Source organism: Callithrix jacchus, chromosome 1 (genome assembly GCF_049354715.1).
Source record: "Callithrix jacchus isolate 240 chromosome 1, calJac240_pri, whole genome shotgun sequence".
Taxonomy (NCBI): domain Eukaryota; kingdom Metazoa; phylum Chordata; class Mammalia; order Primates; family Cebidae; genus Callithrix; species Callithrix jacchus.
Genome location: NC_133502.1, coordinates 92750240 through 92767651, shown reverse-complemented (window position 1 = coordinate 92767651; position 17412 = coordinate 92750240). Strand labels below are relative to the sequence as shown.

Below are 17412 nucleotides of genomic sequence, written 5' to 3'. Positions count from 1 at the left end.
CCACCATGCCCAACTAATTTTTGTATTTCTTTTTGTAGAGACAGGGTTTCACCATGTTGCCCAGGTTGGTCTTGAACTCCTAAGGTAAAGCAATCCACTCACCTCTACCTTCCAAAGTGCTAGAATTGCAGAAATGAGCCACTGTGCCCAGTCTGGATTTTGGATGTTAAAGAGGCCTCCACTCTTTCTTTATTTCTTTTATTTATTTATTTTTTTTGAAACAGGGTTTCACTCCATTGTTCAGGCTAGAATGTAGTGGCGTGATCATGGCTTACTGCAAGCTCAACCTCCTGAGCTCAGGTGATCCTCCCACCTAGCCTCCTGGTGGCTGGGACTACTCCAAGGGTGTGCTACCATGCCCAGCTAAACTCGTTTTTTTCAAGCTTAAAATATGCTTCCCAGTATTTTCTTCTGATGTTTCATTATTTGGATTTTATCTTTTAGAGAATGCCAGCTTCATGGGCATGCAGCTGGTGCACCAGGCCCAAGTTTAGAAGGGCTCTGCCAATTGTGTATTCCTTCTTTGTGAGGACGTGGGTGATGTGAATGAGACAGTATATAGGTTCATTAGGAATGTGTGCTCTGGAGTCAGAATACTCGCATTTGAATCTTGTCTGTAAGACTCATGAGCTATGTAACTGTACAAATTACTTAATCCTTTTGTGTCTCAGATTTCTCATCTGTAAAATGGGGGTAGTGACAGGATCCATCCAGCTCTTTTCATTGTTTTGTTGGTATAATGTAGCCCTGGTAAAGCCCTCGGTGTAGCATCTGGCATATGAAAGTTTGTTGTGATAAGCATTTTCTCTGTGCTTATTTTAACGAAAAGTTTTATAGTGTCAAATCTTACCTTTAATGTGGACCTCTTTTATACAGTACTGACCAGGTTTTGACTTGCAGGTTCCCAAGTCTAAAATACATCTGTGGAAGGGGAGTGAGAGATTGCATGCTCTGCACATCATACCTCCAGCATCTCCAAGTACACCGGTAGAAAAATAAGGGAAAAGTCAGAGATATGAGAGAGAAGAAAAGGAGGAGAGAGAAAAAAATAGTGATGTTTGACTTTATGTATAAAAATGCATATTAAAAAGATATCTTTTAAATATATATTTATATACATTTTATATATTTAAGTCAAGATTCACTATTTTTGAGACATCAAAAATATATACATAAATATATATTTTACATATATATTATATATATATATATTTTTTGAGACAGGGTCTCACTCCTGTTACCCAGGCTGGAGTGCAGTGGCACAATGTCAGCTTACTGTAGCCTCCGCCTCCCAGGCTCAAGTGAGTGATCCTCCCACTTCAGCCTCCCAAGTACTGGGACTACAGGCACACACCCACCATGTCCAGCTTTTTGTATGTTTAGTGGAGACGGGTTTCTCCATGTTGGCCAGGCTGGACTCCCTGCCTCGGCCTCCCAAAGTGCTGGGACTACAAGTGTGGGCCATTGCACTCAGTGAGTAAGCAGTATTTTAAAAATTAATCCTAAAACCCTGCATAAATACATTTTTTTTTTAGATGGAGTTTCACTCTTGTTACTGAGGCTGCAGTGCAATGGCGCAATCTCAGCTCACTGCAACCTCCGGCTCCCAGGTTCAAGCAGTTCTCCTGCCTCAACCTCCTGAGTAGCTGGGATTACAAGCACCTGCCACCATGCTTGGCTTATTTTTAAATTTTTAATAGAGATGGGGTTTCACCATATTGGCCAGGCTGGTCTCAAACTCCTGACTCAGATGATCTGCCTGCCTCGGCCTCCCAAAGTGCTGGGATTACAGGTATGAGCCACTGTGCCCGGCTAAAATGATTTTTTATTTTGAGAATTTAATGAGGGAAATTTCAAAGTATGCTCCATGTATGAATTGGAAGCCCCTTGAACTGTGGTAATCAGACAGGAATGGAGCCCAGGTGGTCTAAAAAACTCGGTTAAAATTCATTCAGTTCCTCAGTGCTTAATTAAATCACACCAAAAGTATTTTACCAGAAAATTTAATTTCAGCCACATATCCACTGTTAGGACTTCATTTCAGTGCCTAGTGTAGCACATTACATATAGTCAGTTCTTGACTATATAGTCACGAATATTTATTGCTTGATTAATGTTTACATCTTGGTTATCTTTCATACTCAAATTGAATGGCTCAAAAATGCTATTCATTTTGTTTATGTAGAAATAACTCAGCCGGGAGCAGTGGCTCACGCCTGTAGTCCCTGCACTTTGGGAAGCTGAGGTGGGCAGATCATGAGGTCAGGAGATCGAGACCATCCCGGCTAACACGGTGAAACCTCGTCTCTACTAAAAATACAAAAATTAGCCAGGTATGGTGGCATGCACCTGTAGTCCCAGCTACTCAGGAGGCTGAGGCAGGAGAATCACTTGAACCTGGGAGGTGGAGGTTGCAGTGAGCCAAGATTGCGCCACTGGACTCCAGCCTGGGTGACAGAGAGACTCCGTCTCAAAAAAAAAAGAAAAGAAAAGAACTCAGGCTGGGTGCCGTGGTTCACGCCTGTAATCCCAGCACTTTGGGAGGCCTAGGCAGGCAGATCACACAGTCAGGAGTTCGAGACTAGTCTGGCCAATATGGTGAAACCCCATCTCTACTAAAAATACAAAAATTAGCCAGGCATGGTGGCGCGTGCCTGTAGTCACAGCTACTTGGGAGGCTGGGGTAGGAGAATCGCTTGAACCTGGGAGGCGGAGCTTGCAGTGAGCCGAGACTGAGCCACTACGCTTCAGCCTGGATGACAAAGTGAAAAGAGATAGCTCAGAGATTCTTGAACTGGTCAGTATTGGTAAGGTTGGGAGACATTATCTGGAAGAATTTGGTTTCCAAATTCTACTGTGCATCAGATTTGAGCAGATTAAATAAACACGCAGATTCCCAGAGCCCTCAAAAACCTGAGTTAGAATTGATGGAAGGGGAAGCTTGAGAATTTGTTTTAGATATGCAGAAATAGCTGAGGGGATATGATTTGGCTATTGATGTCTGGACCAGTGCTTATGAATCGTTGATTCTTCCAATTCAGGAATCTTTCTTATAGCTTCTGCAGGGAGCTTTGGCCAGTGATGGGGAACTGATCACCATTAAAAACAGCTCAGATTGTTGTTGCCTTTTTTTTTTTTTTTGAGACAGAGTCTCACTCTGTCACCAGGCACCAGGATGGAGTGCAGTGGCGCGACCTCGGCTCACTGTAACCTCCACCTCCTGGGTTCAAGCAATTCTCTTGCCTTAGCTTCCCGAGTAGCTGGGACTATAGGCGCGCGCCACCACGCCCAGCTAATTTTTTGTGTGTTTTTAGTAGAGACGAGGTTTCACCATGTTGGCCAGGATGTTCTCCATCTCTTGACCTCGTGCTCCGCCAGCCTCGGCCTCCCAAAGAGCTGGGATTATAGGCGTGAGCCACCGCGCCCGGCCAACAGCTCAGATTGTTAAAAGATTCTTTTGAAACTGAGCCAAAATTTCTCTGCGTGCTCACAGGTTCCATCTTCCACTATATGATGACCACTGCCATGTCACTCTTATCATTTATGGCCCCAAAGAAGCCTTTACTAGATATTTTCTGCAATGGGTTTTGTATCTCCCTTTGCCATATTGGGGGATAGAAGGGATAATTTTTAATAGAAAACAGTCAGTTGATGAGGCTAATTGATCTTTCTTGATGGTTTTCCCCAGCCTCAACCTCAACTAGAGACACTTGGGAAATTTCACATTGGTTCTTCCACTAAGCATGACAGACTTTCCATTCATAATCAATAATCAATCAACAAATATTTTTAAGAAATTGAGCTTATGCCAAGGACTCTGCTAAGCCATTTACATTCATAAGCCCAATTATTTCCCAAAGTATACCTTTCAGGTAGGTATTACATATGTCTGCATTTCGCAGAAAAGAAAACTGAGGCCTTAATAGCTTAGGTAAGCGGGAGAGAGAGGGGAAAACAGTCTGTTGGAATCTAAGCCCCTGTTCTTAGCAAACACACTATCTCCTTGGAGCTCCCTACCTTTTGCATATCCCAAACCTTCTGATCACCCTTCTTTTTTTTTTTTTTTTTTTAATTTTTTATTGCATTTTAGGTTTTGGGGTACATGAGCAGAACATGCAAGACAGTTGCATAGGTACACACATGGCAGTGTGTTTTGCTTCCTTTCTCCCCTTCACCCACATTTGGCATTTCTCCCCAGGCTATCCCTCCCCACCTCCCCCTCCCACTGGCCCTCCCCTTTTCCCCCCAGTGATCACCCTTCTTGCTGGAGGTCTTGGCTCTTCTTGCATCAGGGTCAATTGCCTGCCTGGAATACAAGCCCCGCTGTTTCTTCAGGTTATCCTGGAGTAAGTTTTCCTCCTGGATTTATGATCGGTCAATCTTACAACTTGCACTTAGAGACTCATTACATTACTCAGACCTTTGGTGCCAAGAGGCCCCCTTCAGTGAAGAGCCCGTGTGATATCAGATCACTGCTCTCCTTGCCCAAGGCCCCTAAACTGTTTTCCTGGGTGAAATCTGTTTCAGTTTCTCTCCCTCCCTCTCAGCCTGCCTCTCCTGATTCCACACCCAGCAACCATAGTCTTCTTCTTCCTGAAACCTTGACCCTGACATCCTTCACTATGGCTGAAGATGGTGCCTTAACCTCTAGGCCTTTTTGCTGTCATCGTTTAGTTGTCAGCTTACTTACAAATATGTTCCTGGATCCCATTTTCTTTCTTCCAGTCTTTTTGGTTTGAATATTTCCTGTTGGTTTTATTAACATATCTACTACATAATATATTTCCAATTTGACAACTAAGTTTAATGTTTCAGGTTAGTTGTAAAATGAATTTTTCCTAACATGTTTAATTCTGAAGTATACTGTTCTCTTTATTACTTTATTAGCCAAGAAAGATCTCTTTTATATATAATTATTTAAATGCAAACTATAATTCATATGTGTGTGTGTATATATGTACATATATATATATATATATACATGTATATATATGTGTGTATTTTTTTTTTTTGAGATGGATTCCTACTCTGTTTCCCAGGTTAGAGTGCAGTGGCATGATCTCTGCTCACTGCACCCTCTGCCTTATGGGTTCAAGCAATTCTCCTGCCTCAGCTTCCCAAGTAGCTGGGACTAGAGGCATGCACCACCATCCCTGGCTAATTTTTGTAGTTTTAGTAGAGACAGGTTTTCACCATGTTGGCCAGGCTGATCTCAAACTACTGACAGGCCGGGAGCGATGGCTCACACCTGTAATCCCAGCACTTTGGGAGGCCGAGGTGGGCGGATCACGAGGTCAAGAGATCGAGAACATCCTGGCCAACATGAAACCCCATCTGTACTAAAAATACAAAAAAATTAGCTGGGCATGGTGGCGTGCGCCTGTAGTACCAGCTACTCGGGAGGCTGAGGCACGAGAATTGCTTGAACCCAGGAGGCGGAGGGTGCAGTGAGCCGAGGTCGCGCCACTGCACTCCAGCCTGGCACCTGGTGACGGAATGAGACTGTCTCAAAGAAAAAAAAAAAAACTACTGAACTCAGGTGATCCACCCCCTTCAGCCCTTCCAAAGCGCTGGGATTACAGGCATGAGCCACTGCACCCAGCCTATGATTCATATATATGTATATTTAAGCATATATTTAAATCAGGATGATGGTGATTTTTTTAAAATAACCACCCTTTACTTCATGGGTAGTCCTCAGAACCAGGTAAATATCAACAACAAAATTTCTCTTTATGTTGAATTTTCTTATTTTGCCCATACGTCTTTCTTGTGTCCAGCAAAATTAATGCAACTCCTGAATTATTTTCTCATCACACCCAAGATACTGAAGATGTTTTCTTGTGATTTTTCATTTACTCATATGCTTCCTTCCACATTCTTTATAGGAGAACAATATGAAGACTTCAAATCCAGCAGAGACCTAAGCTGTACAATTTGAGTTTCTTGCTGCCCTCTCTACAAGGGGTAATCAGAACTCCATTGTGCGCTGTAGTTAGTAATGAGGGTACTGTGAGAAGCAGAGGCCATAGACTGGTGGTCTTGTGTGTTTAACTTGCATAGAATTTTCAAAGATTATGTAAGTTGTCAGCATTTAAAAATTGGGAGAGTTCTCCTACGAATCTGAGTTTCTGGCTTCTCTGGAAGAATCAGGAGATTTGGCAATCTTGGGCTCTGCTTTCTCTGTAGCAGCAAACATCTGCAGCTGCATACCAGCTCTCCTCCTTTAGAAGAGCCTTTTCTTTTATGTAGCTGGCTGGCTTCCCTCATTTATATTACGTGGCCAGAAACTTTATGCATATGAGTTGGTGACCCCAGTATTTGATACCAAGTCTCTAAGTCTCAATAAACGTGCTTTTTCCCTGATGCGATTACATCCAAATATACCTGAAAATATCTTAAGTTGAAAATGCATTTAATACACCTAACCTGCCAAATGTCGCAGCCCACCTTAAACATGCCACTTACATTAGTCCACACTTGGGCAAAATCATTAATACAAAGTCTATTTTATAATGAAGTGTTGAATATCTCATGTAATTTATTGAATACTGTGCTGAAAGTGAAAAACAGAATGGTTGTATAGGCACTCGAAGTATGATTTGTATTGAATGCATGTCACTTTTGCACCATCATAAAGTCAAAAAACTGTAAGTTGAACCATCATAAGTCGTGTGTGAATTGTATTTATTTCTGGGATGACTTGTAGATTCTTCCTACTGATGTGGAGTCTCCAGACAACAGCACCAGCATCACATGAAAGCTTGCTGGAAATTCAGAATCTCAGGCCTCACCTCAGACCTACTGTATCAGACTCATTTTAACAAGATCCCCAGGTGACTCATATGCACGTTAAATTTGTAAAGTACTAGTGTAGAAGCCACCTTCTCTTCCTCCTTCCTCTGCCACCCTCTCACTCTAAGAGACTGCTCTGCTAACTTCTGGCACAGTGTAGAGCATCTGAGTTCATTACCATCTCACCATTTCAGTGAGGGAGAATTCCCATGATGGTGCTTGCACGTGTCTGTTGAGAGATGTTACCATTATGAACATCTACCTAGTTTGAGAGTCCTTAAGAATTCTCTAAAAGTAATTCGAAAACTCTGTAGCATCTCCTTCTGTGGTTCCTCTATAAATGGAGGAATGTGAGAATTGGTGGAAAAGTGCTCTCATAAAAGGGAAAGTGCTAGCAGGCCCAATCCATGCTTCTTTTGTTATACTTAATTCACTTACTTTGCCATGCTTATAAGGGCTTCCAAACTAGTTTGGTTAGTTCTAGCTTAGTAATAATAATAGCAATATGTGGTTCACCACCTCTCTGCTCAATTTCCTCATCTATACAATGAGAAATAAAAGCACCTAACTTAAAGATCATGAGAATTAAATGAATAATACTAATGAAATGTTTAGAATCTGAATATATAAGTGCTCAATAAATGCGGGGTCTTACTATTAATTGAGTGCTTACCCAGGCCATGTTATAAGCACCCAGAGACTGAACCCAGAGGTTAGCAGATAGAGTCTGTTAGAGTCAGAAGATGGTACATTTAGCAGGAAGAGCAAGAGAAGGTGGCTTCTACAGCAGTACTTTTCAGATTCCCTTATTTAAGGTCACTTTCCACTTAGTCATATGGCAATTCTACAATTTTTAAATAATTTTCTGTCCTTTTAACTTATGCTGTCCTAACGACTTACCACCTAAGAGGCAGAATAAGATAACACCACCAGCAAAGACAATCCTCCTCATTCTGATTTCCAAGCCAAAAAGGAAATGGAAGGAAAGACACGTCCCACTGTTAAACTTTTCCTGGGGAATTGACAAAGTTACACATTTATTAGTTCTTTTAAAAAGGGAGAGGACTGGTTACGTTTTATTAATTTCATTAAGACAATATAAATAAGTTTATTTTATGAAGGAGAAAAAATAAGGTACCTGTCTTTATAAAAAAAATCACTATATGGCTGGGTACAGTGGCTCACACCTGTAATCTTAGCACTTTGGGAGGCTAATACAGACGGATTGCCTGAGGTCAGGAGTTCAAGACCAGCCTGCCCAACATGGTGAAACACTGTCTCTGCTAAACATACAAAAATTAGCTGGATGTGGTGGTGGACACTGGTAATCCCAGCTACTTGGGAGGCTGAGGCATGAGAATCACTTGAACCTAGGAGGCAAAGGTTGTAGTGAGCTGAGATCAGCCCACTGCACTCCAGCTTGTGGGACAGGGCGAGGCTGTTAAAAAAAAAATACCGTAAAACTTCTAGTTCCAGAACATTTTAAGTTATCTTATTACTAAATGTCACCTCTCTTCACTTTTTCTCAGAAATATAATGGTTTCGTACAAAAATATGAAGTGAAATAGATGATGTTTCTAGGATAATATTCTGTTAGAAATTCTTTTAACTATTGGCCAAAAGGAACATACACATATTCATTCATGCTTCTTTATGAATTATTAATATTTTCACTGCAAAAGATCATATTTATGAGGAAAAGCATTATGTGATAGTCAACATTAGTTAATACCTATTAAAATGAAGGGAAGAAATTGTAAGATTGGGTAAAGTATATTATTTCAGTTGTTCGTGACCTACTTACCTTGTTCAGTACGGTACTATGGAAATTTTCCTGGGTCTGAGCTTCCTTGAAAGGATGAAAATAAGTACAATTTCTGATGCGATGAAGTCTGTTACAGCTGAAACCAACACTCTGATCCACTAGATTCCAAACAGTTTAAACGGTAAAAATTGTCCGAGTAAATGGGAATTTTTTTTCACTTGAACACTCTGCTCTGATTGGAACTTAATTTCCTTATTCGTGAAATTAATATAATAAAGCTAAGTTGGTCAGTAGTTTAACTGTAAATTTGGCTAAAGATTTCTATGCTAAGATTAGGTAATTCAGAAATAGCCTTGTGGGCATACTATCTATTTATTAAATAAAGTACTTGGTGTTGATTTAAAAAAAATACCACGTAGTCTTTAAAGCAGAACTTAGTGCATTCAGAGAGCAATTTGAATTTTTTAAAAAGTTTATTTTCAAATTAATATACAGTTTCAAGTTAATACATTATTTTGGAAAAAATGAAAATATTAAGAATGTTAAAATCCCCTTTGACCATGTTCTCATCAAACCCAATGTCTCCTCCAAATGTAACCATATTACCAATATGTTGGGTATCTTTTTTTTTTAAATATATCCTATAGTTTATTCAAGGGCACCTTTTTCTGCAGTGCATTTTCATCATATACATGTGAGTGTGTATAATAATACTTTTTCTTTTACTTTTGCAAAAATATTATAATCTACATATTATTTTCCACCTTGTATTTCATTCAAAAATATGTTTAAAATTTTCTGTGTCAGTCTTTCAAACTTTCACTATTTTTCATTGCTATGTAATATTTTCTGGTACGGATACATTGTAGTTAGCCATTCCCTGGTTGATAAGCACATACCTTTTTTTTTTTAAATGACAAACAATGTTGCAATGTGTCTATATGGACTTGGGCAAATATGCAAATTATTTCTCTAAGACAGATATACCAACAAGTGGTATTGCTTGTCCCAAGGACTATCAAATTGCCACTGAAAGTAGCTATAGAAATGTTTCCATCCACCAGCAGAGTATGAATACTTTCCCCTCATATCTTCATTAACATTGAATCAAAGGTTTGCAAAATAATATTTATTAATAGCTAAAAGTCTAAATTAACATTGTCTTTTGCCTAACAAGTTGCAGAGATGAACAAATAGATGTATTATTATTGTAAAAGAGTGTCTCAAATATGCACTTTTAGTCAAAGGGTGGGGGAAACGTAAATGAGTGTGTATGTGTTTCTTTTGGACACAGTCTTGCTCTGTCACCCAGACTGGAGTGCAGTGGCTCACTGCAACCTCCACCTCTCAGGTTCAAGTGATTCTCCTGCCTCAGCCTCCCAGGTAGCTGGGACTACGGGCGCATCCACCACTCCTGGCTAATTTTTGTATTTTTAGTAGAGATGGGGTTTCACCATATTGGCCAGGCTGGTCTCAAACTCCTGACCTCATATCCATCTGCCTTGGCCTCCCAAAGTGCTGGAATTACAGGCATGAGCCACCGTGCCTGGCCCATTTGTGTGCATTAATGCATATGTTAGTACTTATACTCGAATATGCATATGTACATACATACATACATACATACGTACATAATTTATATCACCCCATAGCTATAGCTTTGTAGCCTGTTCTTTTTAAAACTTAACTTCATATTTTTAGTATTAATTTTGTCATTAAATATTTCTTAAGAATATATATATATATTTTACTTTTTTATTGCATTTTAGGTTTGGGGGTACATGTGCAGAACATGCAAGACAGTTGCATAGGTACACACATGGCAGTGTGTTTTGCTTCCTTTCTCCCCTTCACCCACATTTGGCATTTCTCCCCAGGCTATCCCTCCCCACCTCCCCCTCCCACTGGCCCTCCCCATTTCCCCCTAATAGACCCCAGTGTTTAGTACTCTTCTCTCTGTGTCCATGTGTTCTCATTTTTCATCACCCACCTATGAGTGAGAATATGCGGTGTTTCGTTTTCTGTTCTTGTGTGAGTTTGCTGAGGATGATGTTCTCCAGATTCATCCATGTCTCTACAAATGACACGAACTCATCATTTCTGATTGCTGCATAATATTCCATGGTGTATATGTGCCACATTTTTCCAATCCAGTCTATCATCAATGGGCATTTGGGTTGATTCCAAGTCTTTGCTATTGTAAACAGTGCTGCAATGAACATTCGTGTACATGTGTCCTTATAGTAGAACAACTTATAGTCTTTTGGATATATACCTAGTAATGGGATTGCTGGGTCAAATGGAATTTCTATTTCTAAGGCCTTGAGGAATCGCCACACTGTCTTCCACAGTGGTTGAACTAATTTACACTCCCAACAGTGTAAAAGTGTTCCTTTTTCTCCACATCCTCTCCAGCATCTGTTGTTTCCAGATTTTTTAATGATCGCCATTCTAACTGGCGTGAGATGGTATCTCAATGTGGTTTTGACTTGCATCTCTCTGATGACCAGTGAAGATGAGCATTTTTTCATATGATTGTTGGCCTCATATGTGTCTTCTTTCGTAAAGTGTCTGTTCATATCCTTTGCCCACTTTTGAATGGGCTTGTTTGTTTTTTTTTCTGTAAATCTGTTTTGAGTTCTTTGTAAATTCTGGATATCAGCCCTTTGTCAGATGGGTAAACTGCGAAAATTTTTTCCCATTCTGTTGGTTGCCGATTCACTCTAGTGACTGTTTCTTTTGCCGTGCAGAGGCTGTGGAGTTTCATTAGGTCCCATTTGTCTATTTTGGCCTTTGTTGCCAATGCTTTTGGTGTTTTGTTCATGAAGTCCTTGCCTACTCCTATGTCCTGGATAGTTTTGCCTAGATTTCCTTCTAGGGTTTTTATTGTGCCAGGTCTTATGTTTAAGTCTTTAATCCATCTGGAGTTATTTTTGGTGTAAGGTGTCAGGAAGGGGTCCAGTTTCTGCTTTCTGCACATGGCTAGCCAGTTTTCCCAACACCATTTGTTGAACAGGGAATCCTTTCCCCATTGCTTGTTTTTGACAGGTTTATCAAAGATTGTATGGTTGTAGATATGCTGTGTTGCCTCTGTTGCCTCTGTTCTGTTCCATTGGTCTATATCTCTGTTTTGGTACCAGTACCATGCTGTTTTGATTACTGTAGCCTTGTAGTATAGTTTGAAATCCAGTAGTGTGATGCCCCCCGCTGTGTTCTTTTTGCTTAGAATTGACTTGGCTATGCGGGCTCTCTTTTGGTTCCATATGAAGTTCGTGGTGGTTTTCTCCAGTTCTGTGAAGAAAGTCAATGGTAGCTTGATGGGTATAGCATTGATTCTGTAAATTACTTTGGGCAGTACAGCCATTTTTATGATATTAATTCTTCCTAACCATGAACATGGAATGTTTCTCCATCTGTTTGTGTCCTCTCTGATTTCGTTGAGCAGTGGTTTGTAGTTTTCCTTGAAGAGGTCCCTTACCTTCCTTGTGAGTTGTATTCCAAGGTATTTTATTCTTTTCGTAGCAATTATGAATGGCAGTTCGTTCTTGATTTGGCTTTCTTTAAGTCTGTTATTGGTGTAGAGGAAGGCTTGTGATTTTTGCACATTGATTTTATATCCTGAGACTTTGCTGAAGTTGCTTATCAGTTTCAGGAGTTTATGGGCTGAGGCTATGGGGTCTTCTAGGTATACTATCATGTCGTCTGCAAATAGAGACAATTTGGCTTCCTCCTTTCCTATTTGAATACCCTTTATTTCTTTTTCTTGCCTGATTGCTCTGGCTAGAACTTCCAGTACTATATTGAATAGGAGTGGTGAAAGAGGGCATCCTTGTCTAGTGCCGGATTTCAAAGGGAATGCGTCCAGTTTTTGCCCATTCAGTATGATATTGGCTGTTGGTTTGTCATAAATAGCTTTTATTACTTTGAGATACCTTCCATCGATACCGAGTTTATTGAGGGTTTTTAGCATAAAGGGCTGTTGAATTTTGTCAAAGGCCTTCTCTGCGTCAATTGAGATAATCATGTTGTTTTTGTTTTTGGTTCTGTTTATGTGGTGAATTACGTTTATAGACTTGCGTATGTTGAACCAGCCTTGCATCCCCGGGATGAATCCTACTTGATCATGATGAATACATTTCTTGATTTGCTGTTGCAATCGGCTTGCCAATATTTTATTGAAGATTTTTGCATCTATGTTCATCATGGATATTGGCCTGAAGTTTTCTTTTCTTGTTGGGTCTCTGCCGGGTTTTGGTATCAGGATGATATTGGTCTCATAGAATGATTTGGGAAGGATTCCTTCTTTTTGGATTATTTGGAATAGTTTCAGAAGGAATGGTACCAGCTCCTCTTTGTGTGTCTGGTAGAATTCGGCTGTGAACCCGTCTGGACCTGGGCTTTTTATGTGTGGTATGCTCTTAATTGCTGCCTCGACTTCTGCCCTTGTTATTGGTCTATTCAAAGTTTCAGCTTCCTCCTGGTTTAGGCTTGGGAGGACACAGGAGTCCACGAATATATCCATTTCTTCCAGGTTTACTAGTTTATGTGCATAGAGTTGTTTGTAATATTCTCTGATGATGGTTTGAATTTCTGTGGAATCTGTGGTGATTTCCCCTTTATCATTTTTTATTGCATCTATTTGGTTGTTCTCTCTTTTCTTTTTAATCAGTCTAGCTAGTGGTCTGTCTATTTTGTTGATCTTTTCAAAAAACCAGCTCTTGGATTTATTGATTTTTTGGAGGGTTTTTTGTGTCTCAGTCTCCTTCAGTTCAGCTCTGATCTTAGTTATTTCTTGTCTTCTGCTGGGTTTTGAGTTTTTTTGATGTTGCTCCTCTAGCTCTTTCAATTTTGATGATAGGGTGTCAATTTTGGATCTCTCCATTCTTCTCATATGGGCACTTATTGCTATATACTTTCCTCTAGAGACTGCTTTAAATGTGTCCCAGAGATTCTGGCATGTTGTATCTTCGTTCTCATTGGTTTTGAAGAACTTCTTTATTTCTGTCTTCATTTCATTGTTTACCCAGTCAATATTCAAGAGCCAGTTGTTCAGTTTCCATGAAGCTGTGCGGTTCTGGGTTGGTTTCTGAATTCTGAGTTCTAACTTGATTGCACTATGGTCTGAGAGTCTGTTTGTTATGATTTCAGTTGTTTTGCATTTGCTGAGCAGTGCTTTACTTCCAATTATGTGGTAAATTTTAGAGTAGGTGTGATGTGGTGCTGAGAAGAATGTATATTCTGTGGATTTGGGGTGGAGAGTTCTGTAGATGTCTATCAGGTTTGCTTGCTCCAGGTCTGAGTTCAAGCCCTGGATATCCTTGTTGATTTTCTGTCCGGTTGATCTGTCTAATATTGACAGTGGGGTGTTAAAGTCTCCCACTATAATTGTGTGGGAGTCTAAGTCTCTTTGTAAGTCATTAAGAACTTGCCTTATGTATCTGGGTGCTCCTGCGTTGGGTCCATATATGTTTAGGATCGTTAGCTCTTGTTGTATCGATCCTTTTACCATTATGTAATGGCCTTCTCTGTCTCTTTTGATATTTGTTGCTTTAAAGTCTATTTTATCAGAGATGAGAATTACAACTCCTGCTTTTTTTTGCTCTCCATTTGCTTGGTAAATCTTCCTCCATCCCTTTATTTTGAGCCTTTGTGTATCCTTGCATGTGAGATGGGTTTCCTGGATACACACACTGATGGGTTTTGGATTTTTATCCAATTTGCCAGTCTGTGTCTTTTGATTGGTGCATTTAGTCCATTTACATTTAGGGTTAGTATTGTTATGTGTGAATTTGATACTGCCATTTTGATGCTAGCTGGCTGTTTTGCCCATTAGTTGTTGTAGATTCATTATGTTGATGCTCTTTAGCAATTAGTGTGATTTTGGAATGGCTGGTATTGGTTGTTCCTTTCTATGTGTAGTTCCTCTTTCAGGAGCTCTTGTAAAGCAGGCCTGGTGGTGACAAAATCTCTGAGTACTTGCTTGTTCACAAAGGGTTTTATTTTTCCTTCACTTCTGAAGCTCTGTTTGGCTGGATATGAAATTCTGGGTTGAAAGTTCTTTTCTTTAAGGATGTTGAATATTGGCCCCCACTCTCTTCTGGCTTGCAGAGTTTCTGCCGAGAGATCTGCTGTGAGTCTGATGGGTTTCCCTTTGTGGGTGACCCGACCTTTCTCTCTGGCTGCCCTTAGTATTTTCTCCTTTATTTCAACCTTGTTGAATCTGACGATTATGTGCCTTGGGGTTGCTCTTCTTGCAGAATATCTTTGTGGTGTTCTCTGTATTTCCTGCAATTGAGTGTTGGCCTATCTTGCTAGGTGGGGGAAATTTTCCTGGATAATGTCCTGAAGAGTATTTTCCAGCTTGGATTCATTCTCTTCGTCACATTCTGGTGTGCCTATCAAACGTAGGTTAGGTCTCTTCACATAGTCCCACATTTCTTGGAGACTTTGTTCATTCGTTTTTGTGCTTTTTTCTCTGATCTTGGTTTCTCATTTTATTTCACTGAGTTGATCTTCGACTTCTGAAATTCTTTCTTCTGCTTGGTCAATTCGGCTATTGAAACTTGTGCATGCTTCGTGAAGTTCTCGTATTGTGTTTTTCAGCTCCTTTAATTCATTCATATTCCTCTCTAAGTTATCCATTCTTGTTATCATTTTCTCGAATCTTTTTTCAAGGTTCTTAGTTTCTTTGCATTGATTTGAAACATGTTCTTTTAGCTCACAAAAGTTTCTCATTTTCCACCTTCTAAAGTCTAATTCCGTCATTTCGTCACAGTCATTCTCCATCCAGCTTTGTTCCCTTGCTGGTGAGGAGTTTTGGTCCTTTTTAGGAGGCGAGGTGTTCTGGTTTCGGGTGTTTTCCTCCTTTTTGTGCTGGTTTCTTCCCATCTTTGTGGATTTATCCACCTGTCGTCTGTGTAGTCGCTGACTTTTTGATTGGGTCTCTGGGTGGACACCCAGATTGTTGATGATGAAGTATTTCTGTTACTTGGTTTTCCTTCTACCAGTCTAGCCCCTTCGCTGTACGACTGCTGAGGTCCACTCCAGGCCCTGCTTGTCTGGGGTGCACCTATAGCAGCTGCGAAACAGTAGGGATGCTACCAGTTTCTTTTTCTGCTATCTTTGTTCCAGAATGATGCCTGCCAAGTGTCAGTCTTTTGGATATAGAGGGGTCAGGGAGCTGCTTGAGGAGACAGTCTGTACTTTATAGGAGCTCAAGTGCTGAGCTGTGAGCTCTGATGTTCATTCAGGGCTGTTAGGCTGTTATGTTTAATTCTGCTGCAACAGAACTCATAAAAAAAACCCTTTTTTTCTCAGCTGCTCTTTCTGAAGGGGTTGGGGCTTTATTTTTGAGTGTCTGCCGGGTTGTCCTGCCCAGCTAGGAGGCAGTCTTGTCCTGCCGAGGCTACGCCCTGCTGGTGTGAGGTTCGCCCTGTTTCTGCAGGCTCTGCCCTGCAGCGGAGTCTCTCTGTTGTACCGGGTTGCCTCGGCAACAGCAGGCTGCGTCAGCAATGGGCGTGTTCCTCAGTAGGGGCTGATTGCCTCGGTAATGGCGGACGCCTCTTCTGCATGGAGCTGTGCTTTAACGGAACCTCCTAACAGCGAGCGTTTGGAATCGCCGTTTTGTTTGTCGCACTGCGCTACCCCTAACGCTTTGTCCTGGGCTGGCTCACTGTTCAAGTCCCGTTCTGTCTCAAGTTCAGCCCTCTCAGGTCTCAGGTTGCCCATTCAACAGGGCACCTGGAACAGTGTGCTTTTGTGTGGAACTCTGTGGAGCGCCTCTGCGCTCCGGCGCGGGCTGCAGCTGCACCGGCTGCTGGCTACACCAGTCAAGATCTCTGGCTGGCATCCCGCGTTTGTTTTATATCTGGGAGTTTCCCCGTTCTGTGGGCAACAAAGGTCCGTCTGGAAATGCATCCCTGACTCACCCTCTCCGCGCATCCAGGGAGAGCCTCAATCCTGGGTTGTTCTCACAGCGCCATCTTCGAATCTCCAAGAATATATTTTTAAAGCTCCTGTAATATTCAACCATGCAGACTTACTATAATTTATTTAATAATCCCCTTATGTTTGGGGATCTTTCATTATAATCTTATTTGTATTTAAACTTTTCTTTTGGGTAAGATTATAGAAACAAAATTACCAGAACAAAAACATAAAGGCTTTCTAGAAAATAGTTTTCTAGAAAGATAATACCAATTTGGAGCTACGGTGTGGCATATTTATCTTCAAATTCATGACGAGACCATCATAAGCCCTCAGTGAATGCTACTTTTGCTTCCATTCTTTCTTGAGATTTTCCTCTTGTTTAAATGTCTTCATTACAAGATTTTCTTTGGCTCTAATGTGCCACTATTAAAAATTTATTTTCTTGAATGAAGGTGACATTATCTGATTAGTCTATCAACAAACATAACATTCATACAAATATAAACTCTTAGGTATTAAGATGAGGATCTTTTTTGTAATATTCATTATCTGTTTCTCCCTTCCTTTAGTGAAAATTGTTTTTCTGACACCTCCTAATTGATACGTATAGGAAATAGGTTTTGGTAAAAACAAAGAAATCAATATGGAATATGGGGCCCTGAAAGTGGCCGCTGGTATCTTGGAGTTTTGGGTAGGCATTTTTCATCTGAGATGCTCTAGTAAAAGCACCTGGATACAAAATAGTAATACTCAAGTCACTAGCAGTATTTACTGTATGATTCCATTGAAGGTATGAAGTTCAAGAATAGGTGACACTCGTGTAGTGATTAAAGACAGAGTAGTGCTTATCTCTGAGCAGAAGGACTGACATGAGAAGGGACATGAGAAAGCTTTCTAGGCTGATGAAAATGTCTTATATTTGA

General features: G+C 40.6%; 2 protein-coding genes across 5 annotated transcripts in view; one reads left to right on the top strand and one right to left on the bottom strand.

Moving 5' to 3' along the window:
- The window catches only part of C1H9orf85 (chromosome 1 C9orf85 homolog), a 176868-nt gene that overhangs the window by 112225 nt on the left and 47231 nt on the right, over positions 1-17412 (top strand). The window lies entirely within an intron of this gene.
- C1H9orf57 (chromosome 1 C9orf57 homolog) overlaps positions 1-17412 on the bottom strand; it is a 31177-nt gene that overhangs the window by 2630 nt on the left and 11135 nt on the right. Inside the window, exons 2-4 of the mRNA XM_035302589.3 lie at positions 8600-8718; positions 7696-7807; positions 851-973 (exon numbers count right to left, since the gene is read on the bottom strand). Coding sequence (XP_035158480.2) covers positions 851-973; positions 7696-7807; positions 8600-8718 — 354 coding nt within the window. The remainder of the gene's footprint in view (positions 1-850; positions 974-7695; positions 7808-8599; positions 8719-17412) is intronic.